Raw genomic sequence first — 26322 nt, 5'->3', positions numbered from 1 at the left:
AGATTAAGGTCAGAACATCGTATTGTGAGCTAAGGTCACTGTCACTTGCTTAGAGCATCATGCTACTGAAAGGTTTGGAAAACAGCTCAAAATGAAGAAAATCTGCAAAGGTTGAACAGGCTGGAGAGCTCACTTCTCAGAGGGGTTGGCATGGAAGGGTGCCACGTGGGGAGAACCAATGGAGAAGCATGGTGGCCATGAAATATGGCTTCCGGTCTTAACCACAAACTCCTTAGAAGCCACGAAGTGGAAAAAACTACAGTGTGTTTAGTAGGACTGGGTAACTGACAATATATTTTCTTCCAAGACTCTAAAACCAAACAAGTGTCATCATGCTAATACCCAGTTAGTGTGGCCTTGGGCAATTCAGAAACTTCTCCATTAGTGAAAACACTAAAATCTTTCTCCTCTTAGGGATGTGGTGGCAATAAAGAGGACTGCATGGACAAGAGGCATGGACTGACCCATCAGCTCACGAAGTCCAGAAGATGTGTATTTCAATCCATTTCACTGTAAATACTGGGGGCCAAAGGGGAGTGGTGGTGGTGCTGCTGATAGTGGGAAAGGAAGAGTTGGAACCATTAGGCAGGGAGGTCTATGAGTTACAGCAGCATCTCAGGAAAAATGACCTATGCTAGAAAACAGTGTACTATAACCTACCAAGCCACACTGTTTCCAAAGAACTTGAAAGCTTTAGAGGGAGATAAAGTTTGGTTCCAATCTCAGCTGTCCATTCCATTGAGTCTTTGGGAAAATATTCTGTATTTTGTAGGTCAGTTTCTTCCTCTCCATAATTAAGATCTACTACCAGCATTCTTAGCTGCATGGATTAAGTGGAGTCACAGTAGAACACCTGGCATATGACGGGCACTAGCAAGTTTTTACCTTTCTTCCTTGGCTGATCTCAACCCTTTAGAGTCTAGCTTCTTTGCATGATCAGTTTCTAAACTGAGACAGGTCACACTCTATGGAGACTCACAGGAAAGGGTTTTGAAGGCTAGGTAGCTTGACAGATAGCCTAGTTTTTAGACCTTAGGTGAAATCAAACTACATACAGCTCTGGTTAGTGGCTAACTTGGCTCTGGCTTGCTTTCTAATGGAAACCATTGTGTATACAATGGAAACTAATGCCTGCTTGTTCACCTTCTTTTTAAAGATTGAAAACAGTTACATACATAAGCTACAATCTCTGAATCAGCTCATTCTATTTGTGCAATTGATGACTGTGACATCATATTGGGACCAAGAAGACAACAGTGATGTCACAAGAAAAGAAATTTCTGGTTATACAACTGTTGTGGGAAGATAACAGGGTAGCCTAGTATAGATAAAATTATAATCTATAGCTCTTAATGTGAAGGTGACATCAATATAATCTGGTGGATACACACCTACCCAACACCACCTCCCCTACAGGGTTCCTCTGTGTAGCCCAGGCAGGCTGGCCTCCTGGGTGCTGGGACAAAAGGCATATGCCACCACACCCAGCTCCTACTTCCTTTAGTGATAAATGTAAGTTTAGCTCTTGTTCTCCATAAAAAACTTCAAAATAGAAAATAATGAGTCATGCACATACTTCAAACCCACTCCTCTAACTAATACAACTGACCAAGCCTCTGGAGGTCCAGGAACCCAGCAAGAAGCAGCCTTCTTTTTTAGAGCTACAGGTAAGGACGCCACATTCAGATTATTTGGTTTTTTTTTTGTTTGTTTGTTTGTTTTTTCGAGACAGGGTTTCTCTGTATAGCCCTGACTGTCCTGGAACTCACTTTGTAGACCAGGATGGCCTCGAACTCAGAAATCCGCCTGCCTCTGCCTCCCGAGTGCTGGGATTAAAGGCGTGCGCCACCACGCCCAGCTCCAGGCTATTTCCTAAGAGGGCAATAAGATCAGACTGTCTGTTACTAGTGACTAAACATGGCTCGGTGGGTTAACAAACCCTCGGCCCTTTTTCACATCCCACGTCTGGAGTTTTAGGCCATATAGTTAACATGGAACAAGTGTGGTGACTCCAGTGTCTGAAGAGACAAGACAGGATGAGGATGCAATGCCCATAGGACCAAACTACCTTAACTGTGGAGTGCCAGTGATCTAACTCTGGCACTCTGTGTGAAGCCTTCAGAAAGCAGCAGCATTACCTTTCGGCGGACAGTACACCGGTGACACATCCACTCCCCAGGAGGCAACATCTCTTCACTCAGTGGAGGGTTACTGTGGGGAAAAGACAGGGCAAGACTAAGTAACTAATCTAACCCTTGCATGCAGCTGAAAATAGATCTGGCACAAACTGCACGTCCCTCAACTACTACTGTGGCCAGTTCTGGAGTGCTGCTAGAGTCCTCATGTCCTTCAAAATGCCTATTCAACAACCTTTATAATTACCTCACGGGCAAAAATTCCTTCCACATCTTAGAAAGAGAAGCCAAATCACAGCTATTGACACTGAGCTTACAGAAAAAGGCATGAAACACTAGTTGAGAGCCAGAAGAGTTATTCCCAAGTCTATATATATGCCTCACCAAGAGGTCCTCAGTCTAAGCCTAGTCTCTTCTCCCTGTGCTTCAGAACCTTGTCACACAGCCCATTCCAACCCGGCAGGCCTCCTCAGGTACCCAGGCCCCTAGTTAAATTCAACATTTGCCATTTTTCTTGCAGTAACATTCTGGTAGGAAATCTGTACCCCTTCAAAGCTATCCACTCTCAAGGCGTGCTCTTGGCAGCCTGTGGCAAGCCTCATGGCTTTGTTCTGTCTTCAGCCGCAAACAGTCCTTTGCCCTCCTCCTGAATTAGGCTTATCTTGTGACTTGCTTTGACAACAGTAGTAACAGACACGATACACTGTAACGTTCAAGTCTGAGCCTTAAGCAACCTGTAGATTCCAATCTTCTATGTTTAGAATGTTCTATCTCAGGGCTCTGCTGCCATAAGAAAGCCACATCAAGGAGGTCTGAAGTGCTCCAACCAACAGCTTCAGCTGAATTCCAACAGGTTGTACCAACTACTGCTATGAATCATCTTGGACATACCAGATCAGACGAGACTCCAAGTAACTGTGGTCCTGGCCTACTACACACACAACAGAAAACCAGCCAACTGAGCCCAGTTCAAGCCTTGGAGTTTTAGATAACTACTTTCTGTTTTGAGCCACTGAGTTTTGGTAGTTTATTACACATTAATGATTATTGGACATGGCTTTTCCACCAGCTCTTTCTACACTACTCATGAATCTTATGTTTCCTGCTAAATAGTTGAGTTCCTTTTTCTCATATGTGGGTATGTGCATGGAGTGCAAGTGCCTTCAGACTCTAGAAGAGGGTGTTGGATACCCTGGAGCTAGAGTTATAGGCAGTTGTGAGCCACCTACTATAAATTCTGGGAACCAAACTCAGATCCTCTGAAAGAGCGGCATGCATTCTCAACTCAAAGCCATCTAGAATTTCTAGCTTGCCTCTTTGCATTTATAATAAATGAAGACTGAATTTAAAATAGAGCTAGATTAAGCATGATAACATATGCCTAAAACTCCAGAATTTGGGAGGCTAAGGCAGGAAGATTTTGATTTTGATGCCAGCTTGGGCTACACAGTAAATTACACACTAACTTCGGCTGAATGAAACTCTGCTTCAAAATATAGGCAATCCCAGAGCAAACAAACAAAACCCAAAACTCAAGCTTTGTAGGCCGTTGATTTTTCATTAAAATTACATTAAGATTTCATCAATTTCCAAAAGTGTCATATTTATACTGTTCATACAACAGATATCTCATTCTAAAAGAATGATTCCCAGTTCAACAACAGCACCTGGAATTAGAAATGTAAATTCTAGACTGGGAATATTGATAGAGTCGATCGTTTATATTGATAAAGTTGATAAGAGTACTGGTCTTGGGGGCTGGTGAGATGGCTCAGTGGGTAAGAGCACCCGACTGCTCTTCCGAAGGTCAGGAGTTCAAATCCCAGCAACCACATGGTGGCTCACAACCATCCGTAACGAGATCTGACTCCCTCTTCTGGAGTGTCTGAAGACAGCTACAGTGTACTTACATATAATAAATGAGTAAATCTAAAAAAAAAAAAAAAAAAAAAAAGAGTACTGGTCTAACACACATATATCAGGTATGGGGTGCACATCACAGGACTTGTGAGGTGGAGGTAGGAGGATCAAGTGTTAAAGGTCATCCTTGGCTATACAGCAAGTTCAATCCTGGTGCTCTTTACTTTCCCAGAAAGAAAAAGAAGGAAAAAGCAGACTCTAGAATTTCATAATCTGTGTAAAAGGCATGCCATTAAGGTGATTCCGCTGAACCCCAAAGGCTGAAAACCATGCTATATGGAACAAGGTTACATCCATGTTCACACTCAGGAAATTCCTGCCTTTGGTTCTTAGGAATCACCTACTTAGGATGCTAAGAAAATATGAGAAATATGGAGGGGAGAGAGACAGACAGACACACACACACAAACACACACCACCTCTAAGGGCATTTGGCCTGGTAACTTCTCTGCACACCAACCTTGCCATGGTCCCTGGCCATGGTATACCTGTCAGATGCTCACCCTTCCTTCCTAGCTCACTGTTTCCTTCCTTTCCGCTTTCTTAGTGGGATCTTTGTGGAGGCAGTCCACCAAACAGAAACTAGTGACAAAGTAGCCTGTTGGGACCACAGGTAAACATCACCTGTAAATTCTTCCCTAATTCCCCCACATTTCTAAACAGACCATATCTAAGGAATGAGACAGGCAAGCATTCTTTGTGAAGGCCTGCTGACTCTGCAAATGCTCTAGCAGCTGTCCTAAAATGTCACTAACCCTGAAGCCTGGCACTCCTGTCTCCATTATCCTTTCCACCCATCTGCTGGCACCATGCTAAGATACACTGTATCAAACACAGAAGGCAGAGAACAAGACATGGTGGTATAGGCTTAGACTTTCCACCAAGATGTCAATGATATATTTGCTAGGCATCCTTTGTGATTCAGTTGATTTTCAACGTTTTTGGAAGAATGATCTAAAACAATTCCAGAGTTGGCATATACCTATAATAAACAATACTCATTGAACTGAGGCAGGAGCATAACAAGTCTGAGGAGAGCCTAGGCTATTTCAAAAAAGCCTCTCCTCTATTATCATCATCATATCTTCTGATTAAAAAGACCTTCAAAGCCAGGCATGGTAGATCACACTTGCAATCCCAACATTTAGGGACTAGGGGCAGCCAGAATGATCATTGTGAGTTTGAGGTCAGCCTGGACTATACAGTGAGGCTTTGCCTCAACCCCCTCTCAACAATATCCCAGTAACCTGGGGCATGAGATGGCTTGAGCCTGACCTGCCTGAGTTAAAGGTGTAGGCGACCACACTCAGCTCCAGATGCTTTTTAAAAAAAAGATTTATTTAGCCGGGCGTGGTGGCGCACGCCTTTAATCCCAGCACTTGGGAGGCAGAGGCAGGCGGATTTCTGAGTTCGAGGCCAGCCTGGTCTACAGAGTGAGTTCCAGGACAGTCAGGGCTATACAGAGAAACCCTGTCTCAAAAAGCCAAAAAAAAAAAAAAAAAAAAGATTTATTTAGGGGGCTGGAGAGATGGCTCAATGGTTAAGAGTACTGGCTATTCTTCCAGAGGTCCTGAGTTCAATTCTCAGGACCCAGATGGTTCAAAACCATCTGCAATGGGATCTGATGCCCTCTTCTGGTCTACCTGAAGATAACTACAGTGTACTCATATAAAATAATTAAGTAATTTAAAAAAGATTTACTTATTATATATATAGCGTTCTGCCTGCATGTATGCCTGCAGGTCAGAAGAGGGTACCTTATCTCATTATGGATGGTTATGAGCTGCCATGTGGTTGCTAGGAATTGAACTCAGGACCCCTGGAAGAGCAGACAGTGCTCTTAACCCCTGAGCCATCTCTCTATCTATCTCTGCCTACCAGGTGCTCTAGAGACATGTGCTCTAATACCTGGCTAAAATAATACTTCTTAAAGCCAACCTCTGCTGTGTGACTCCCACATAGCTAAACTTCCAGGAGCAAATTCAAACAGTCCATCTCCACTACTGATGAGAATGTCTGCCAAATAGAGAAAACTACAGACATCCCTTACTGCGATGCTTATACTAGCAGACTTCTGTAAGAGTCAAAGTCCATTTCCAGATGATCCCAACTTACAGCCAGAGAATGGAGTCCAGTTTTAATTTAGAATGCCTTTCCTTCTCTAATGAGGCTGTAGCTCACCACCACAAATGGAAGATGTTAGTAGTTGCCATGGTTCTTGGCTCTCTAATTAAGAGCATCTATTTCAAGTCCTATGCCAGTGTCATTGATCTGAGTCTAACTACATGCATTTACCTGACCTATTAACATATGTGAACCTGCACAACATTAACATTTACTCCAGACTAGTCACCACCAGTGGGACCTGTTGCTCCATAGCACTACACTAATTATCCACCCAGCACAAGCAGTTTTTCAATATGGAACTGGAAGAGAGGGGGGAGGGGAACATAAGAACAAAGGGAGGAGAGAGAAAGGGAGACAGCGAAGCAGAAAGATGGCCTTCTACCTCAGAGATCCTTTCTTTGTATTACAACAGGCAGATTTTTAAAAACTGGTGTTCAGATCTAGACATTAAAGATAAAAAAAAAAAAAAAGAAAAGTGCAATCACTGATGTGTGGCTTGCAACTATCCATCCATCTAAGTGACAGTGACATAAAACTGGAGTCAGTGGCAGCCTGAAAAAAAATGAAAAATCTCACTTAACCAAAGCTGTTGGTATATATCACAGAACAAAAGAAAAACTGGATGAAAATATTAAAAAAAAACCACCCCATTTTCTCTGTAGATTGATAAAATATTCAATTTAATACAAATACTTAACAGACACACTAAATATACAAACACTATCTGTATACAACAGACCAAGAGTCTCTCTCCTGAGCTTGTGTAAGAGGCCAGTCACATGAGCTGGTGGGGTCCCTTCTGTCAGAAACTATCAATCACCAAGATTTAAGTCCTCTAGGCTATTTATAACAATTTCAGTTGAAATAAAGTAGCAGACCCAGAGAAGATTCTGAGGATTCCCCACAGTATGTACACCCTTGCCTTGTAAATAGCAGCACTAAGTAAGCAGTTTTGATTTTTCATTTCATAGTTCACGAGTCTCATGTATCCATTTGAGGTCTACTAGCAGATTAAAATCCCCTAATTACACTCAGCAGCGCCATGAAAACCACAGAAAGGACAATACAGCTTACAACAGGTTCACAACAGGTTGACTTTCAGACTGATGCTGCTGCCCTAGGCTAGCTCAAAAAGTGACACCATACCCAAAAAGAAGGGCACAGTGATTGCTGATAAAACCACAACCATATTTCAACCACACAGCAGCCATCGTAATCTATATGAGGACCTCGAGATCTTTCTAAAAATAAGCCTTTTGAACCCAGAAAGACAGCTTGGAGATTAAGAGTACTCACTGCCACTGGAGAGGAGCCAGGTTTGGTTCCCAACACTTACTTACGTGGTGGTTTACAACTATCTACAACTCTGTTCTAGGGGATCCGACCCCCTCTTGTCTCCACAGGCACCAAGCATATTTGTGGTACACATACATACACACAGGCAAAATACTCATGCACATAAATAAACGTAAACTATTTTTTTCATCTTTAAAAAAGAAGGGCCGGGCGTGGTGGCGCACACCTTTAATCCCAGCACTTGGGAGGCAGAGACAAGCGGATTTCTGAGTTCGAGGCCAGCCTGGTCTACAAAGTGAGTTCCAGGACAGCTAGGGCTACACAGAGAAACCCTGTCTCGAAAAAACAAAAAACAAAAAACAAAAAAAAAGAAGGAAAATCTAAATCTAAGCTGTCCTATTTTCCATGAATGTGACATGGCATGTTCTCATATATATCACACAATTGTTAATACTTTTTTTTTTTTGGAGACAGGATCTCACTGTGAAGGCCTGGCTACCCTCCAATTCAGATTCAGAGGTCTACCTGCCTCTGTATCCTGAGAACTGGGATTAAAGGTGTGTGTGACTGTGCCCAGCTAATTTTTTTGTTTTGTTTTTTGAGGCTGGCTTTGAACTCAGGCGATCTACCTGCCTTTGCCTTTTGAGGCAGCTATTTAAAAAAAAAAAAAAAAAAAAAAATCAAAGCAAGCCGGGCGTGGTGGCGCACACCTTTAATCCCAGCACTTGGGAGGCAGAGGCAGGCGGATTTCTGAGTTCGAGGCCAACCTGGTCTACAAAGTGAGTTCCAGGACAGCCAGGGCTACACAGAAAAACCCTGTCTCGAAAAAAGAAAAAGAAAAAAAAAAAAAAAAGAATCAAAGCACACACAGTGATGCATGCCTGCTATCCCGGCACTTGGGAGGCAGAAGCAGGAAGATGAGGATTTCAAGATCACCCTTGGCTATATAATGAGTTCTAGGCCCTGCTGGCTTACACGAGACCATATCTTATATAAGAAAGGGAAATTCTTTTGAGACACTATCTCATTAACGTAGCCCAGGGCTGTTCATTCTCATTTTTACATTCCCACTGCTCTTTGAGTGATACTGGGGCCTAAAACTAGCGGCCTCAGGAATGCTTTGCAAGTGTTCTACTACTAAGCTATGTGTTCAGGCCTGACACTGTACTTGAACTTATGATATTCCTTCTTCAGGAATGTACATATTACATAGAAGTATCCATACAATAAATATAAATACTTATAAAATAAGCATATATATATATAAACATGTTTTCCGAAACAGGATCTGTGTAGTCCTGGCTGACCTGGAACTCACTCTGTAGACCAGGCCGGCCTCAAACTCAGAAATCCACCTGCCTCTGCCTCTTGAGTGCTGGGATTAAAGGCGTGTGCCACCACCATCCAACTATCTTAAAAAATATTAAACGAAAAATAATGTACAGACATTATCAAATAATGTACAGACATTATCAAAATGTAATATTATATACTTTAAGGGAACAAAATTTAATGAATTTTAAGTATCAGCAAAACCAGCAAGCTTCTGCTGGACACTGTGGGCAATGGCTTTTATCTTCAAATATAGCCTGCACTTCCAAGGCAAAGAAAATGGCTACCTCAAAGAATATATAGAGAAAGTGTAATGGGTGCCAGAATAATGATTCTTTACTTTAGCCTAACCACTCACTCAAATATAGCGAATGGCACAAAGTACATAAAAGTACAAATGCAAAGGCCCAGTGACAGTGCTAACAAGGAAACCAACAAGTGCCAAGCAACTACAAATGCCCCATTGAGAACGTTTGCGAGCTGTGTCACTTGTACAGGCATGCAGTCCTTCCAGGCAGCTAACTGTGCCCCCAAGTTCTATTGTTTTTTGGGCAGAGCTGGCACCCTCCTAGCAGAGGGCACCTGGAGAGCAACTACAAATTAGCACAGGAAGGGATGAGGCAGGGGAGTACTAGAGGCTGGCCAGTGTTTGTCTCTGCTACCTTTGCTACGTGATGGGTCCAGTACCACAGGCTGGATCAATTGCCAGCCTGGCTGTTGTGGAAAGTCTTCCTTCTTTGTAATCGATGCGTTGGCTGCAGCACTGGTACAGGGGGCTTTACCCTTCACCTCCTGGTAGAACTGCATTCTATCTAACTTTGTTCAGGGTCAACATTCTGGCTTCAACAGTAGTTTTCTAATACTCCTGGAGAACATTCTGTCAGGAAGAACAACTATATATTCCATAAGTGTCTCAGAGGTATGGAAAACTAGAACCAAGGACTACTATATCAAATTTTTTGTTTTATTTTGTTTGAGACAGAGCCTCACTGTAGCCCAGGTTGGTCTTAAACTTGTGGCAATCCTCTCACCTCAGATTTCTAGGTTTCTGTTATAAGCCTTCACACACTTTTATTACTGAAACAACTCAGCAGTCTGGGCCAGGTATTAATACTGGATGTAAATTCTACTAAGGCCTAGAAAACTACAAATATGAACAATGTGTTTTCCCTTTCCTTTTTTTTCTTTGCCCCCCCCACCCCCCAACTCCCTTCTTTGCTATAAGGTCTCATTATACATATAGCCGTGACTGGTCCCAAACTTGTGGCAATCCTTCTATCTTGGCATGTGTGCATAGACACACACACATTGTAATAAGACCACCACCACCACCACCACCAAAAACCTTAATTTAGGCAGTTAAGTTTCTACTTAATATTAGAGAGATCTCTGCTTCATTTACCATACTCTGGCAAAGGAGGAAGGCCCTATAGAGTCAGGCTCATTCCCTCCTCCTTTACTTCCAACTTCTCCCTACCCCCCAATTCTACTAACTCTCAAAGCTCCCCATCCTTTCGGACTGAAGTAATCTCTGGGCATGCTGTCAGGCTATGCTGTTATGGTTTGATACCACAGCTAAGTGCTAACTTGGGCCTCCAAACCCTTCCAGTTATACCTCTAGTGACCTAGTTAGAAGTTCAACACATTTCTCAGAGATAGAGCCATGTTTTTCCCTTTGGCCCACTTCTGGGCAATTTGTGCATATATAAATTTAAGTAATGCAGCAAACATATAAGCTTAGTATATGCTAAAATGAATGATTTACCTTAAACTGCATACACTTTCCTAGCATACGGCTGTTTGATGGAACAGAATGAGCCAGTTAGTTCTTCTATCAGCAGGTAAAGAATGGCTATGCAGGTGAAACTAGGAAGGCCACAGAGGAAGGACTGAACAAAGCAAATATTCAAGAACTTAAATCAGTGACAGAATTCTCCCTACAACCATTTAAGAGGATGATGCTCTTTCAAAAAAAAAAAAAAACCAAACACAATCAAAGAAAAGCATATGCAACAACCTGTTCCAGACACACTTAGTGAAGTGGAAAGAAGTTTTCATAGACCAGTAACTGATTATTTTCTACTGAAAAAGTTCACCATTAAGGTTCCTGTTAATGCTTCAAAAAGGGGATCAGTAGAACTCTAGCTGATGGTTTGGAGAAGTGGGAATTTAAAAACTCCCAGCGTATGATAGAAGCTCACGAGTAGTGGAGAGGAAACCAAGCGTGGGTGGGTTCCTGTTACCTGACTATATCTCTATCTATCTATCTATCTATCTATCTATCTATCTATAAATATATATATAAAACACAGGACCGCATCTCATCTCACCCAAAGTCCTCTGTATTTATTAGCTTTTCTGCTCTTCACAAAAAAGACAGGAGAAAAATAATATTCAACATCCTTGTGTAGGTCAAAACTGAGTGAAAACCTGAGATTCAGGAGTTGCTGCAAGCTGGGTTCTACCTAGAACTTACGTCTGTTAAGTTTGGGAGGTCCTACTGCCTGGCCGGGAGTTAAGTGAGGTCCTATGGCTGTGGTTAAAATCAAACCCATAGAATCTTCTCTCCCTCATTCATGCTGGTTTTAAAGGAACCTCACACAGAGAACATCAGGGGAAGAAGAGTGTGAGGTTCCGCTGCTCTCCAGCTCTCGGGCACTTCACTGCTATTTTATGCTGTCAAAACTAGGAAACATTCCTACGAGACGTCCCGCGTAATTTTTCAGGAAAAACAGACAAGGCGTGGTGGTGGAATTAATTTTCATAGTGACCAATATTTTAGGAAAGCAAATGTTTCTAGAGGAAAGGAACTGCCACATTTGCATTAATTAAGGTACCATTCTGGCGGGGGGGGGGGGGGGGTAGGGGTGGGGGGTGGGGTGGGGAGGGGTGGCGCATGCCTTTAATCCCAGCACTTGGGAGGCAAAGGCAGGCGGATTTCTGAGTTCAAGGCCAGCCTGGTCTACAAAGCGAGTTCCAGAACAGCCAGGGCTATACAGAGAAACCCTGTCTCGAAAAACCAAAAAATAAAATAAAATAAGGTACCATTCCTATAGCATAACTCATAAAACATTTCTGTTTCCCTGCCTGTAGGCATAATGTTATTGTGCACTATATAAAGATTATTCTTTTTTTTACCCTTCTTTTTCTCACACCAGCCCCGCTCATTCTCGCCCCACTCTCTCCAGCCCAAAGATTTTTTTACTTATTATATATAAGTACACTGTAGCTGACTTCAGAACACCCGAAGAGGGCATCAGATCTCATTATGGATGGTTGTGAGCCACAATGTGGTTGCTGGGATTTGAACTCAGGACTCCTTGAAGAACAGTCAGTGTTATTAAAATGCTGATTTCTCTGCCATCCTATCTGTTGCAATTTGGACATGGCATTGTAATGGTTATTCCAAATACCTCCTGTTTCAAGTTTATGTAAACAGTGCTCATCATTTATTCTCTGCCTTGTCAATAAAACTAGTTAGCCAAAGGCTGGGCAGAAGAGAGAATAGAGTGCGACTTCCGCCAACCAGGCAAGGGGAAGAGACAGAGAGAGAAGTGAGGGGGGATTCAGCCATGAGGAAGGGGTCTGGGAGAGACACAATAAGATGACACACCTGAAGTCCAGAAAGCAGACTAATAATAAAATACAAGCATCTTAGGGACTCTAGCCAAATTATTTTAGAGAATAAAAATAGATCAATTACTGCCCAGGTATTGTGAGGTGACGTTTGATTAAGTAAAACTAATAGTCTCAGCCTCACCTCATTCATCTGGGAGCTAGCTGGGGCAAGAATAACTAGACACCTTTTAAATACATTCATACCTGCCAGTGGTTATCTTGCATGCCTCTCATTTGAAATCATGCAGGAGCAAGGAGGAAAGGCCATGGCTCTCCAGTACTTTTGTGAACATTCACTCAATGCAACCATAAATGGAGGAAGAGGTCTCAGAGTAGTAAGTTTTTCATTACTTGGGAAATTACATCAGTCTAAAAGATGTATTTGGAATTTGCTTACTGGGAATGTAACAACTGTTCTCCATAATGGTGAATTCAGCTCCTTCTTACTGATGGATTAAAATCAATAATTTCTCCTATCTCGCTCCTCAATTTTTCCTACCATAGAGATGTGCTAAAACCTCATCTTTGTTCTCATTTGCTGAGACCTAGATTTGGAAATAACCTTAGGCTTTAAAAGACAGGGATTTTGATAGCTGGAAATAGCAGGCAGGAAAACTCAGACATCATCTCATCTTTAGCTGCCTACAAGTCATGGGAAACCAGTCAACAAGTGACCTGTGCATGTGTCCTGGGCACAGTGACAATCAGTAACACCAAAGTGCCTTCCTGAAATTTGGTCTAAGACTTGTACTGAATACAATGTCCTCCTCTTTCAGGAAACTGGCAAGGTGACAGCTGTACTCCTGTCCCGTGTCTCTTGGGAGGCTAGCATTATGTAGAAGTGTTCTTATAAGTGCCACCTGTGGTAAATGCTAATGCAGTTAGCTGGTCATGGTGTACTCCCTGGGCCTTTAAGTCAAAGGAGGAGGCAGTGGTATCTTTCTGTTGGGTTGGAAATCTGGCACCTTTAAGCAAGAATAATAAATAGGGCTGGAAAAGTGGCTTGGTAGGCAAAAGGCTCTGGCCATCAAGCCTGATAACCTGAGTTTGATTCCTGTGACCTATGTGCTGGTTGTATTCTAACTTCTACCCAAGGTGGCAAGAGTCACCCCTCCCCTCCCTTAATTAAACAAAACAAAACAAAAACCCAATACTGGTTTTAAGAAGCTTGTACTAATAACTTAAGAGCGGTCAGAAGCCCATTTAATCACACATCCAAGGAAGTGTGCATACACTAGAGACACAGCCAAGTTCACAGATGGATTTTAACACTCTCACCCATAATCAAAAGCACACATTAAGTACCATCTATTTCCTATTATTTTGTCATTTGCAAAAGAAGAGGATGTAAGTCATTTCTTTTAAAAGGATGTCACATTACTGCTCTTCCAGAGGTCCTGAGTTCAAGTCCCAGCAACCACACGATAGCTCACAACCATCTGTAATGGGATATGATGCCCTCTTCTGGTGTGTCTGAAGACAGCTACAGTGTATTTATATACATGAAAAAAATATATATATACATATACACACACATACACATACATACTTTAAAGGATGTCATGTCAAGGAGCAAAAATTCTGACTCTATGAGCTACATAAAATCTTCAGGCAAAGATTCTCTGCATTCTCTTTATTTACTATCCTTTTGTTTGTCTTTTTTCTTTTTTAAGGTAAGGTCTCATGTAGCCAGGGTTGACCTGACATGATCCTCTTGCCTCTGCTTCCTTCCTAAGTGTTGACATTACAGGCATCATTACTACCCTTGGCCTTATTTATTACTGCCTAAGTTCTCATAAGGCTATGTAAAAACAAGTGAGTGTGTGGCAGGGTACAAACGACTTGGCTCTTGCTAACCAGTTCAAAAAGCACAGCATTACTTGACATGGAGCTATTTCCACCCCAAGCTTTTATCAATCAAACTAAAGCAATGTAAAACCTTCCTTCTTCAGGGTAGAGAAATGGCTGAGTGGTCAGAACACTGACTGCTCTTCCAAAAGACCTAAATTCATTCCCAGCACCTACATGATAACTTACACCACTCTCTCTAACCCCAGGACTGGAAGATATGCTGTCCTCTTCTGACCTATGTATGATATACAGACACATATGTAGGCAAAAGAGCCATACATACATAAAATTACAATTAATAAATAAATAGATAAATGCAAATTTTTCCTTTTGGGGAATTAGATGACTCTGACTAAGCATACCCACTGCTACTCTAGAAGATTATAGTTTGGTTCTCAGCCCCATCAAGTGGCTCACTATCACCTATAAACCCAGTCGCAGATCTTGATGTCCTCTTTTGGCCTCCATGGGTACTGTACACATGTGGTGTAGACATACGTGTAGGCAAAACACACAGACAAGAACAAAAATGAGAAAACCTTAAACACTTAAAACTCCAAGAGAAATACTCATGTATTCTGCCTACAACAGATAGTAGGGTTTTGTTGGGTTTTTCTTTTTAAAAATTTTATACTTATTTTGTTATTGAGGGGAGAAGCAAATGCATGCTATTTTATTTCCTTGATATGAATGTCAAAGCACAGCTTGTAGGAGTTGGTTTTGTCCTTTTGCCATGCAGTTCCTAGGGATCAAACTTAGGTCATCAGGCCTTAACTCCCAACCTTCCTGCCTGAGCACTGGGATCACAGGTGTGTACATACAGGTCTAGGTATTGCTGGGAACTGAACCTAAGCCTTTATGGATGCTAGCCAGGTAATCAGTCTACCAAATACTCCCTCTATTCTAACTCCTAGCCTTAGCCTTTGTTGCTAGCAGTCACCCAGAAATACGGAAACAGTTTTAAATCAAAACACATAGTAAGGCTCTCTTCATTGAGATGTGTTACTTAAAAATAAACAAACCAGGCTGGTGAGATGGCTCAGTGGGTAAGAGCACCCGACTGCTCTTCCGAAGGTCCGAAGTTCAAATCCCAGCAACCACATGGTGGCTCACAACCACCCGTAATGAGATCTGACACCCTCTTCTGGTGTGTCTGAGGACAGCTACAGTGTACTTACATATAATAAATAAATAAATAAATAATAAACCAAAACACATGCACATATTCATTTACTGTTTGTGTGTATGTATACGTGTGTGTGTGTGTGTGTGTGTGTATGTATACATATGTGTGTATACATACACTTATTTATTGATTGATTGATTTGTGGGTGTACATGCATGGAGGTCAGAAGACAAAAAAAAGAACTGGGTCTCTAAGCCAGATGGTGGTGGCTCATGCCTTTAATCCTAGCACTTGGGAGACCGAAGCAGGAGAATCTCAGTGAATTCCAGGACAGCTAGGGCTACATGAAGAGACTCTGTCCTGGGGGCAATACAACTGGTTCTCTCCCCTTACATGTATGTGGCATAGATAGAAGTCAAGTGTAGAGAGCCAGTGAAGTTCTGAGTGCATGTGTACTTACTGACACGAGCACAGCCATGTCAGGGACCCCAATGCCTCAGCCACAGGAGTGACAAAGTTTTCCCAGGGTAAAGCTCAGAGGGACAGCAAAACTTTCCTCTGCTCCAAGTGTAAATGTTCAAAATTTGTACAAAAAATGTTCTCTGTATTTTTCTATCCAAGATGTTTACGGCCCAAAGACTGTCGAACCTGCCTCCTTGATTTCTATATCTCCTTATTTAGCTGAGTGTAATAACCCTGCCTCCCTGTTCAAATTCATATTCTCTCACTCTCTCTGTGTCTCTCTCTCTCTGTCTCTGTCTCTCTCTCTGTCTCTCTGTCTCTCTCTCTCTCTCTCTCTAAAGGCCTTCTTCTGATTTCCTTGGGCACCTGGACACCCATACACACAAAGAAAAGCAATAAGGAAAGTGAAAAAGTGAAAAGACACCCAACAGAACAAGAGAACATTTGCAAACCACACATCTGAAGAAGGACTTGTATCTCTTATAGTCCAATAAATAATACAGTAACAATAACAGTTGAGACGTAGCTATGAAAGTAGAATGTAAAGTCTTAAGTTCCATCCCCTGTATTGCCAAAAGTTTTTTGGGGAAAAAAAATCAATTAAAAGAGGAGGAGGAGGAGGAGGAGGAGGAGGAGGCGGCGGCGGCGGTGGCGGCTAGAGAAAAAAGTCCAACAACAAATAAGGACAGCAAGTCTGTACAGACAGTTCTCCAGCAAGTACAGAAAAAGATGATTAGTGTCATTAGCTATTAAGGAAACACACATTAAAACTTGATACACTCCTAGGGTAGTTTTAACAAAGACAGATAATAACAAGTATTATGAAGGATATGGGAAACTGGAAATCTCTTGTGCCTCTGGGGAAAGCTGCCCAGCATTTCCTCGGATGGTTAAACACGTGTTAGCACACAATCCAACAATTCCACTTCTAGGTACACATTCAAGAGAAATGAAAACATCTACACACCTAAAAACGTATACCTAGCTGGGCCTTTAATCCCAGCACTCCAAAGGCCGAGGCAAGAGGATCTCTGAGTTTGAGGCCGACTTGCCTTGCCTACAGCTAGAGTTCCAGGACACCTAGGGCCAAATATCGTCTTGAAAAACCAAAATCATAAACAAACAACAACAGCAACAAAAAACAAACCAACACAATCAAAAAGCATTATGCCCGGATACTGTCAGCCCCATTCTTTTATAACAGAAAAAAGGAAAAACAACCCAGACATCCAGCAACTGACATATAGGTAAGCAAACCTGGTAATCTATATAGTGGAACAAATATTGTTAAGCGCTGATAAATGCTACAGCGATGAACCTGAAAACGCTGACTCCCTTGGAGTCATTTCACATGCCACTTATACTTCACTCAGAAGTGATGTTCATTCAATATATAGCAGCAGTGCACCTACCTCTCACCGGTCCTTTCCATGGCTTTGTAGCCCAGGCTGGCCTTAGACTAGTTATGCCACCACTTTCACCTTTCTAGTGCGGGAGTTCCAGGTGTCTGAGACCAGCAGCACTATCAGCGCTGACTACCTGAATTTCCTTTCTGTGCTAACTAGACAAGTCATTGGGCATTCCCTTGAAACGTCTTAAAAACAAACCAACACGACTGGAGGTCCACCTAGGAATTTACACCATGTACTAAGAATCTTATCTCCAGACTTAAATTAAGGTAGATCTAAATACATCTTTTGTATACTTATGTCTGGAAAAAATACAGAAGACATTTACAAAGTCAGAAGCTGCCCTCTGTGTTGGTGGAGCACATCTGTAATGTACTGTGAGACCCTCGAGGAACAAACGGGACAGGTGAGGTCATAACTGCGGCCCACCTTTTCATTAAGTATGGTAATTTCAGAAATTAAAAGAACAACAACAACAACAACAAAACAACCAAAAAACAGTGCCACTGATTTGCACAAAAACTCCCATCTAGCCAGGAATGGTTTCAGGTGTCCATAATCTAAAGTAACGTAACTAAGGCAAAAGAATCTTGAGTTATTAGCCAGCATTGCCTATATGGAGTAGCCTGGTCTCAAAAACAAAACCAAGCACCTGGGCTAGGATATAGTTAGGTAATAAAGTACTTGGCTAGGGAAAAGGCCCTAGGATTGATCCCAGCACCAGAAGACAACACAGCCTGTCACAGGACAAAGAACTTACCTCCTGTACTACTTTTAATATGTCTGCTATTTCCTTTTAAACTCAAACCATTTGGCCCACAAATATACCAAAAATTATTACTTTAAAAAGTTCACCTGATTTGATTTGTTTTGGGGTTAGTCAGCATGTGCATTTGAGTACCATGTGCACACTTGATGTCAAAGGCCAGAAAAGGGTATTGCAGCCCCTGAGGCTGGAGTTACATACTGTTGCCTCTTGAAGAACACTAGTGTTTTTTTTTTCTTTTTAAAGAATTATTTACTTTATTATTTGAGTACAGTGACTCAGACACACCAGAAGAGGGCATCAGATCCCATTGCAGATGGTTGTGAGCCACCATGTGGTTGCTGGGAACTGAACTCAGGACCTCTGGAAGAGCAGTCAGTGCTCTTAACTGCTGAGCCAGTTCTCCAGCCCTAGTGTTCTTAATCTTTACCTCCCAACCCCCATTTTGGGACAGGGTCTCACTATGTAAGACTAGCCTTGCCTTAAGCTTGTGCTGAGTCTCCTGTCTCTGCCTTATTTGAATTGTGTGTGTGTGCAGATGAGTGTGCAGTGGAAACTGGACTTAGGAATCTTCCTGGATTCCTCAACCTTTTTTTTGAGGCAGGGTCTTCCGTCAAATTCACCAAAGCCAGCTTGCTAACCAGCTTGCTCTAGGGATCTTGTGTCTGACCTTCCTAGACTGGAAGTACAGGTGACCTGCCATAACCACTTGCCATTTATGGGGGAGTGGGGGCCAGAACTTAGTCCTCTTGCTAACACAGCAAATGTTTTAACTGCTAAGCCACCTCATACATACACCCTTCCCTTATTCTAGTATTATTAAATAATGAACATCTTTTATTTTTGTACTAATCACTCATCTAAGATTTTATAGCCAAGCCCCATATTAAGTCAGAAAGCATGCATTATGAAGTTCATCTTAAGTTGGACTCTCCATTTTTAAGTGAATGGCTATAAACACTAGATCCTAATTGTTACAATAAATAATAAACAAAATACTATAAAACCAACTTAGGTTTATTTGTTGTGCGATAGTCTTAGTTCCCAGGAGAGTGAGGAAAAGGAACCACTGTTACCTATAGTTCTTCAGGTGCTTAGGACGTCAAAAACAAATTCATGAGATAAACAAACCAGAATAAACCAACCAACCAATCAAAAAACCTCCATGTATTTTAATTCACTGGTTGGCTATAAGTCCAATGAGGCAAACACAACAAAAGCTGAAAATTCTTTAGGTTTAGAGCAAAAGACGGAACACTTCTGGATGCTGTTGTGTGTGGACATCATCATGACTCACCGGAAATTAAACACACAAAACTCCAAGCCAAACTCAGTTCTGCCTGCGCACAGAGACCTTTCCACTCTTATTCTTCGAAAACCTCATTTTAGAGCTTGCTGCCAACACCAGAGAGAGGAAAGCCGGCCAACAATTCCAAATATAACACGCGGAGGCAAATGCTACAGAAATCTGTCTGACAGGAAGGGACCACGCTGAGATCTGCCAAGGTGAATGCACTTCTCAATCACACCATTTTGGTCCGTCTGTTTGAGGCAAAATTCCATGAAGTTCAAGAAGAAACCTGTCACTTTCCAGGCACCTCATTACTGCTGTTTTGTGGTGACAATAATCCTTCCCAACTCAAACAGAAAGATGGATCACCAACATCTAAAGCTCTACCAGTTAGCCTACATTATCTTTTAAATTAAAAATTAAGTGGCGCACGCCTCCAATCCCCACACCTGGGAGGCAGAGGCAGGCAGATCTCTGAGTTTGCGGTCACCATGATCTACAGCGTGGATTCCAGAACAGCCAAGGCTGCACAGAGAAACCCTGTCTCCAAAAAGTGAAACCAGTAACGTCAAAATTTATTTCATGTGTTTTGCCTATATGTACCACTTGTGTTCCTGCTGCTGCCCAGAGTCCAGAAGAGGGCATCCGATCCCCGGGAACTAGTTTCAGATGGTTGTGAGCCATCCTGTTCTTGCTGGGAACTGAACTCCAGACCTCTGGAAAAGCAGCCAGTACTCATCTCTCCTGAGGGATCTCTCCAGCTCAGTTATCCTACTTTTTAACAAATTTCTAGAGATCAATTTATTCAGAGAAAACTTTCAGAAGGTTCACCTTATACACCACTGTGATGACAGGGTCAGGGTCGCCAGCAAACACTTGAAAACCTTCCAGTTCTCCAGGGCCAGGCTTGGTAACTCCTGTTAGCACTCTGAGGTTATGATATTAGGCACAGCACAACTTATTTCCTAATTCAGAGAATCATAACTGAAAGAAAACCTAGAAAGATCCTAACCAGAATGATTTTCCACAGTACACTGATCCCTGAGGGAAAAGGTAGGACAAAAGCAAGGTGTGAGCAGTCCTTTCCTATCATAAGGAACGGTTTAGTGTTGTGTCAAGCCCAAGAGATAAGGTTTGCCTACTAATCACCTCTGTCTAGGCTTGGTATTTCAGGCTTATAATCTTGGCTACTTGGGAAACTGAGGCAGAAGATTAACCAGGCCCTCATTAGCTTCAATTCCCAGTACCATCCCACCAAAAGAACCATTTCAGGGACTTTTTTTTTTTTTTTTTTTTGGTTTTTCAAGACAGGGTTTCTCTGTGTAGTCCTGGCTGTCCTGGAACTCACTCTGTAGACCAGGCTGGCCTCGAACTCAGAAATCCATCTGCCTCTGCCTCCCAAGTGCTGGGACTAAAAGTGTGCGCCACCACGCCCAGCTTTCTGGGACTTTTTAATATATACTGATTACCATAAAGCAGGCAGGCAAAAATCCAGACAAAGGACCTTTTGTTTGTTTGCTTGTTTTTTGTTTGTTTGTTTGTTTGTTTCCCCACACAGACCAGGCAAACTTGGAATTTTCACTCTTCTAGCTGCATCCTTTAGAAGGCTGGGTCTCCAGTAGGCAAACCTGTACTCAGTCATCTCATAGAACTATTTATTTATTTATTTATGTATTTATTTATTTATTTATTTAGGTTTTCCGAGACAGGGTTTCTCTGTATAGCCCTGGCTGTCCTGGAACTTACTCTGTAGACCAGGCTAGCCTCGAACTCAGAAATCCGCCTGCCTCTGCCTCCCAAGTGCTGGGATTAAATGCGTGCGCCACCACCGCCCTGCTATAGCTTTTACTCATTGTCATACACTCTGTACATAAGGGACACTATCATTACTATGCTTATCTAAGTAATGTCGTCTCAGCGTGTTCTAAAGAGACAGGAGGAACACAGCTGCATTCAACCTTCTCCATACAAGGAAGTAGTAACAGGAAAACACACCCAGGAACCAAAAATCTTCTCACATATTAACTGCTTGACCTCACAACTCTGGCTGAAAAAAAACACAAAAGTGGGGGAAATCCTCGCTTATAAAATGAAAGCACCTAGGAGATTCTCATTCAAAAGGCTTCCTGCCTTTTCACTGAGACATAGAAATGTTTTATGACTTAGAGACTAACTCAGGTAAGTCAGTGGTACTCTCAGTACTGACACCTTCAGGGAGAACTGATGCAGTAAAACAAAGCCTACCTCAGTTACTACTGTTCTCCAATCTCATTACCCATTCATAATCTCAGAAAAAGGGGGAAATAGTCAAACGCAGAGCCTGAGCAAACCTGAGTCTCCCCAACAACTAGAGACCCCTCCCTCCAGCTAAAACAAAAAACATAGTTAAAACTTGACAAGCTCTGGGGCTGGAGAGATGGCTCAGCGGTTAAGAGCACTAACTGCTCTTCCAGAGGTCCTGAGTTCAATTCCTGGCAACCACATGGTGGCTCACAACCATCTGTAATGGGATGTGAGGAAGACAGCGACAATGTACTCATAAAAAGAAAAAAACTAGAACAAAAACAAAAGGCCTTGACAAGCTCTACACTCATCTCAGAAGACTCAGTGTTCAGCTTTAGAGTTTAAAAGCTGAGGCAAAAAGATAGCACACTCTCCATTCCTCAATTTGTTTTTGTTGTTGTTGTTTTTAATATAAAGGTTTATTTATATTAGGAGAAAGATGGCTCAGGAGGTGAAGGTACTTGCTGCCAAACAGGACAACCTGACGTCCTGAGTCAATCCCTAGGAACCAGAGTAGAAGAGAAAATCAACTCTTGTTCTGACTTCCACCTGTGCTCCATGGCACGCCCCCCCTTCAATAAATAAAAGTAGCTTTAAAAAACTAAAACTAAAGTATGTGTCTACGTGTGTGAGTACGTGTGTCCCAGGTGTGCTGAGCTTGGGAAGTGAGAAGGCACTGGGTTACTCTCTGCCTATTCCTCAGAGGCAGTTTCTCCATAACCTGGGTGTTTTCTCAGCTAAGCTATGACCTGGACCGACAGATCCCAACAAGGTTAGAAGCTAGTTAAGTGCCAATAATCGTGCCTCTGCCCCCCACCCAAGCTGGACTTAATGGGCTATGCCAGACACCCCAGGTTGCTGTGTGGGTACTGAAATCCAAACTCTGTTCCTCCTGATTGTGTAGCAAATGCTCTTAAGATGCTTCAGACTTTTATTAAACAGTTTCAACATTATTAAATATTGAGATTAAAAAAAAAGATAACAGAGTTTATCAAATGTTCATTCAACAGTAGTTACCAATCTTCGTTAACAACTACTCCACCATAGAGGTAATATTAGCCAACACTTTAAAAAAGAGAAAGAGAGAGAGAGAGAGAGAGAGAGAGAGAGAGAGAGCGCACGAGTGAGCGCGCTGGGCCATGGTGGTGCACACCTGTAATCCCAGCATTCAGGAGACCCAGGCAGGAATGATTGGCATAGATTGGAAGTCAACTTGGGCAAATACAATGTCAAGTCAAACAGGGCTTCACAGTAAGATTGTCTCAAAAATTATAGTAAAAGGAAAAAGAGAAAGAGAAGAAATTTAAAAGTCCTAGTAATATATCAAATAAAAAAGTAAGCAGCGCAGACTCAAGAACAGGGTACAATGATGCACACTTTGGAGGCCAAGGCAGGAGGATGATTGTGAGCTCAAGGCCAAGCTGGGCCCTCCTACATCCCAAATAGAAAAGAACAGCAAAGGAAACTGGACCAGAGGGGTTTCCTCCAGGTGGATCACACTTTAGAGGAAGTAGAGGCCAACAACAAAACCCACAGGCCCTCACTGCCGCCTTACTCACTCCATCACAAAAAAAAAAAAAAAAAAAAAAAAAAGCAAAGGCCAGCGGCAAAGCTTCCTCCAGGATAGTAACTTTTGTCCTTGAAACATTAAAAGCCAAGGTGGGGTGCCCTTATAAGCAAAAGTGTCTTGGAGTTAGAAATAGGAATGTCCCACATAACTTCTGACCACAGTCCTACTTTGCCCAGTATCAGCCATCTAAGTACAAATACATCAGGCTCTATTCCACACAAACCAAGGGATTTCGGAATGTAGGTGGAACTGAGGAGAGAGCCCTCATACACCTTTTTAAAAACAAGAAGCTAAAAAGGGCGGCACAAAACAAAGAACAGGAACCCCTCCTTTCCAATCAGAATGGGAACGAACAACCCCCCTACCCCACCCCAGGAGCCATCTTCTCCCAAGCACTAGCCTCGGGTCAACTGTTGCTGAACAGAACAAGAGGCTATCTGGGTTCAAAGTAGAGATGTGGGGTTTGTGTGCAGGGCAGAAAGGTGATCTTCTGGCAGAAGATAGTTTAAACTCTTTTGCAGGAGTGCTCTGGGCTGAGCGGCTGAGAAGGATCAAGCAGCGCAGCGGGTGATCAACCCAGCCCCACCCCCACCCCCTTCAGTTGGGGTGGGAGAGCTCACAGCTTTCCAGCTCTCAGCTGCTTAAAACTGCCTTTCCGGAGCCACCGAACACAATCCTGCCCCAGCAGCAAAGAATTTTGAGGCGAAGGGCTCGCTGAACCAGAGCAGAGAAGAGAAATCGGCGCCCAAGGGCAATTTTAATTGTCTAACCCGGCCCGATTTCCTAAGAGGCAGCAGCGGAGTAGGGAGGAGGGAAGGGGGAGGAGGGAGGCAGCACCGGAGTGGCAACAGGGGGCAAGATGCAGAGAAAGGGATCAAGCCTGCAGAGCCTAGCCCTGGTCCTCAAGAAGCTTCTGCAGAAAGGGCTCATGGGCTACCTCCACCGTTCTCCCGAAGACGTTTGCAAATCATATATGCAGCCAAAATGGCGCTGAGAATAAAAATATAATTTAAAGGCAGGTCGCCATATTGTAAACACAGAGGCAGAGAAGTGGTCTTGAGAGACACCATTCATGATTTCCTGCACCATCGTAAGCACCCGCTCTCCTGAGTCAGGACCAGGGTTAACTGGGTGGCCGAGGCTCCGCGCATTAAGCCCAAGGAGAGCCCAGCCAGGCAGGAGCCCTAAGGGCGGCGGGCGCGCGCGGCCGCCAAGCGGCACTGGACCTGGAGCTCCTCCCCTTCCTCCCCCGCCGCCGCCGCCGCCGCCGCCGCCGGCCGCACTCGGCCGCTCAGTCCCGGCTCCCAACCTACAACCAATCTCAGATGGGGCTCACCTCACTCCTCCCAACCCCCATCCCGGGGTCAAGACACGCCGCTGCTCCTTCCCGCAAATTGGCCGGATCCCGGCAAATACCAAGGGCGCAGAGGCGCTCGCCCCAGCGACTAGAGAGTCGGCTAGCGGCTGCAAGCTCCCGTTATTTCTACAGGCCTGGTGAAGGAATGTGCTGAGTAGGGTCTGCCAAGGGGCTCCAAAGGGGTCCCCAGCCCTTACCAGCACTGGAGGTGGAAGGCGGCAGGGCAGTGATCGCAGCACAAGAGATCCCCACCTTCCTTGCAGCTATCGCAGCTGTCGTGGTTGGTGGCCCTGCCGCTTCTCCGGGACTCCTTCTCGGGCTTCCGACTCCGCTTTTCTGCCTCGTCCGTCTTGGGGGGAGCCAGCAGAGCTTGGATTTGCTGCACACACATACAGACGGCATGTGTGCACATTCGGAGCTCCCGGGTAGCCCGTAGTCCCACCGGCGCCGCTTCTCCGTCACCCACCCCTCTTCCCCCTTTTGTCCTTCTTCCTCCCATCCAGGCTGCTTCCAGAACCTCTCGGTCCCCGGAATCAAGGGGAGCCCACCCTAACTGCGTTCCTGCAGCACAACAAGAAAAGCTCCTTCCAAATGGGGAGGACCAGGGTAGGGGGATGGGGAGAGGGTGCGCGGTTCTCTTCTTGCCACTTCCTTGTATGGACAGTGGGGGACTCCAAAGCCCGGCTCGGGAGAGGCCCGAAGCTTGGTACCCGGACGTGCAGGGGGAAGCACAAAGGGGCCGACAAGAAGGGGGTGGGGAGGCCTGCCGGTGCAATGAAATGGAGTGGGCTGAAGCCTCAGGGAGCGAATCGAGGGCGGCTGGTAGGTGAAACTGCTGCAGACGTCCTCGGAAGCTAAGCTCAGTCCCCCAAATTGCAAAGAGGGGAGGAAGAGACTGGGTGAGGAAGAACAACCCCCCCTTTTCCCGGCCCTCTGGCGCTTCGAGCTTAGGGCCGGCTTTGTGGGGCGGAGGTACCCTCCTGGCACTGGGGGGAAAAGGATGAGGGCCACTCTTACCTCCATCAGCCCCCCCGACGTGTCCAAGTCGTACACGATCGTCTTGGTCTCCATTTTCTCCCACATTCATCCACCTCTCGGGCTGGGCGCTCTCTGCTCCGGCCCCCCCAGCCCCGGGGGGAGGGGGGAGGAGGGGAAGGGGGCACCTCTGACCCCCGGTCCCCTTCTCTCTTCCCAACACAGGTTCCGACTTCCTCGCCCTGGCTCCCCCCCACCCCCCGGCCCCCAGTCCCTGGGACGGCAGCGTCCTCCCCACGGGCCGCGAGAGGGGAGCAACCCCTCAGCCCCGGCCCAGCGGCTGGCTGCACAGTGGATCCCGGCTCCGGGGGTCAGGCCTCGGCGGGGGCCTAGGCCCACAGGCTAAAGCTGGCGCTGGCGACCGCTGGTCCGGCCGGGAAGGCTAGCGGGCGCTGCCATCCCGGGCTTGGGGGACCGGAGGGGGGGGTGAGAGGTTAGGTGAGGTTGTGGTTCGTGAGGTGACTCTGGGGAGGATGATGGGGGGTGGTCCCCGGGCTCCGCCTCTCGCCGCCGCTGCCGTCTGCGTCCCGGCTGCCGCGCACTTGGCGCAAACTTACCGCGAGCGCCCGCAAAGCCACCCGCGCAGGCGCCCCGGGATCGCCGCTCGCCGCGCGCAACCGCAGTGACAGCCGGCGGCCTGGCTCCCGCGCAGCCGCGGTGATGGGGTACCCCCCGGCGCGCAGCCGCGCTGGCATTCGCCCGGAGCCCAGAAGCCCCGCCTCTCCGCCGTGCGCCGGCGTACTG

At 44.5% G+C, this 26322-nt stretch overlaps 1 protein-coding gene and 1 long non-coding RNA gene across 8 annotated transcripts in view; one reads left to right on the top strand and one right to left on the bottom strand.

Annotated features, from left to right (window-relative positions):
• Window positions 1-26205, bottom strand: part of Phf12 (PHD finger protein 12) — a 47807-nt gene extending 21602 nt beyond the window's left edge. For 4 of the 7 annotated variants that reach the window (XR_388469.2, XR_003949452.1, XR_003949453.1 and 1 more), the window contains exons 1-3: window positions 25561-26205; window positions 24741-24922; window positions 2139-2211 (exon numbers count right to left, since the gene is read on the bottom strand). Coding sequence is in view for 3 of the 7 variants with exons in the window: in XM_006533400.2 (XP_006533463.1) it covers window positions 2139-2211; window positions 24741-24922; window positions 25561-25626 (321 nt within the window). In the remaining 4 variants the exon portion in view is untranslated. Of the gene's footprint in view, window positions 1-2138; window positions 2212-20164; window positions 20574-24740; window positions 24923-25560 lie in introns of those variants that run through there. The other 3 variants (NM_174852.3, XM_030246034.1, XM_017314564.2) reach the window with 3 other exon arrangements.
• Gm51908 lies at window positions 105-1345 on the top strand. Its single transcript, XR_003949719.1, has 2 exons — window positions 105-280; window positions 415-1345. It is a non-coding gene; the product is annotated as a predicted gene, 51908 (long non-coding RNA).
• Window positions 26206-26322: the final 117 nt, after the last annotated feature.

Source organism: Mus musculus, chromosome 11 (genome assembly GCF_000001635.26).
Source record: "Mus musculus strain C57BL/6J chromosome 11, GRCm38.p6 C57BL/6J".
Classification (NCBI taxonomy): domain Eukaryota; kingdom Metazoa; phylum Chordata; class Mammalia; order Rodentia; family Muridae; genus Mus; species Mus musculus.
Note: the sequence above shows the minus strand (reverse complement) of the source record. Positions and strands in the feature narration are given on the sequence as shown.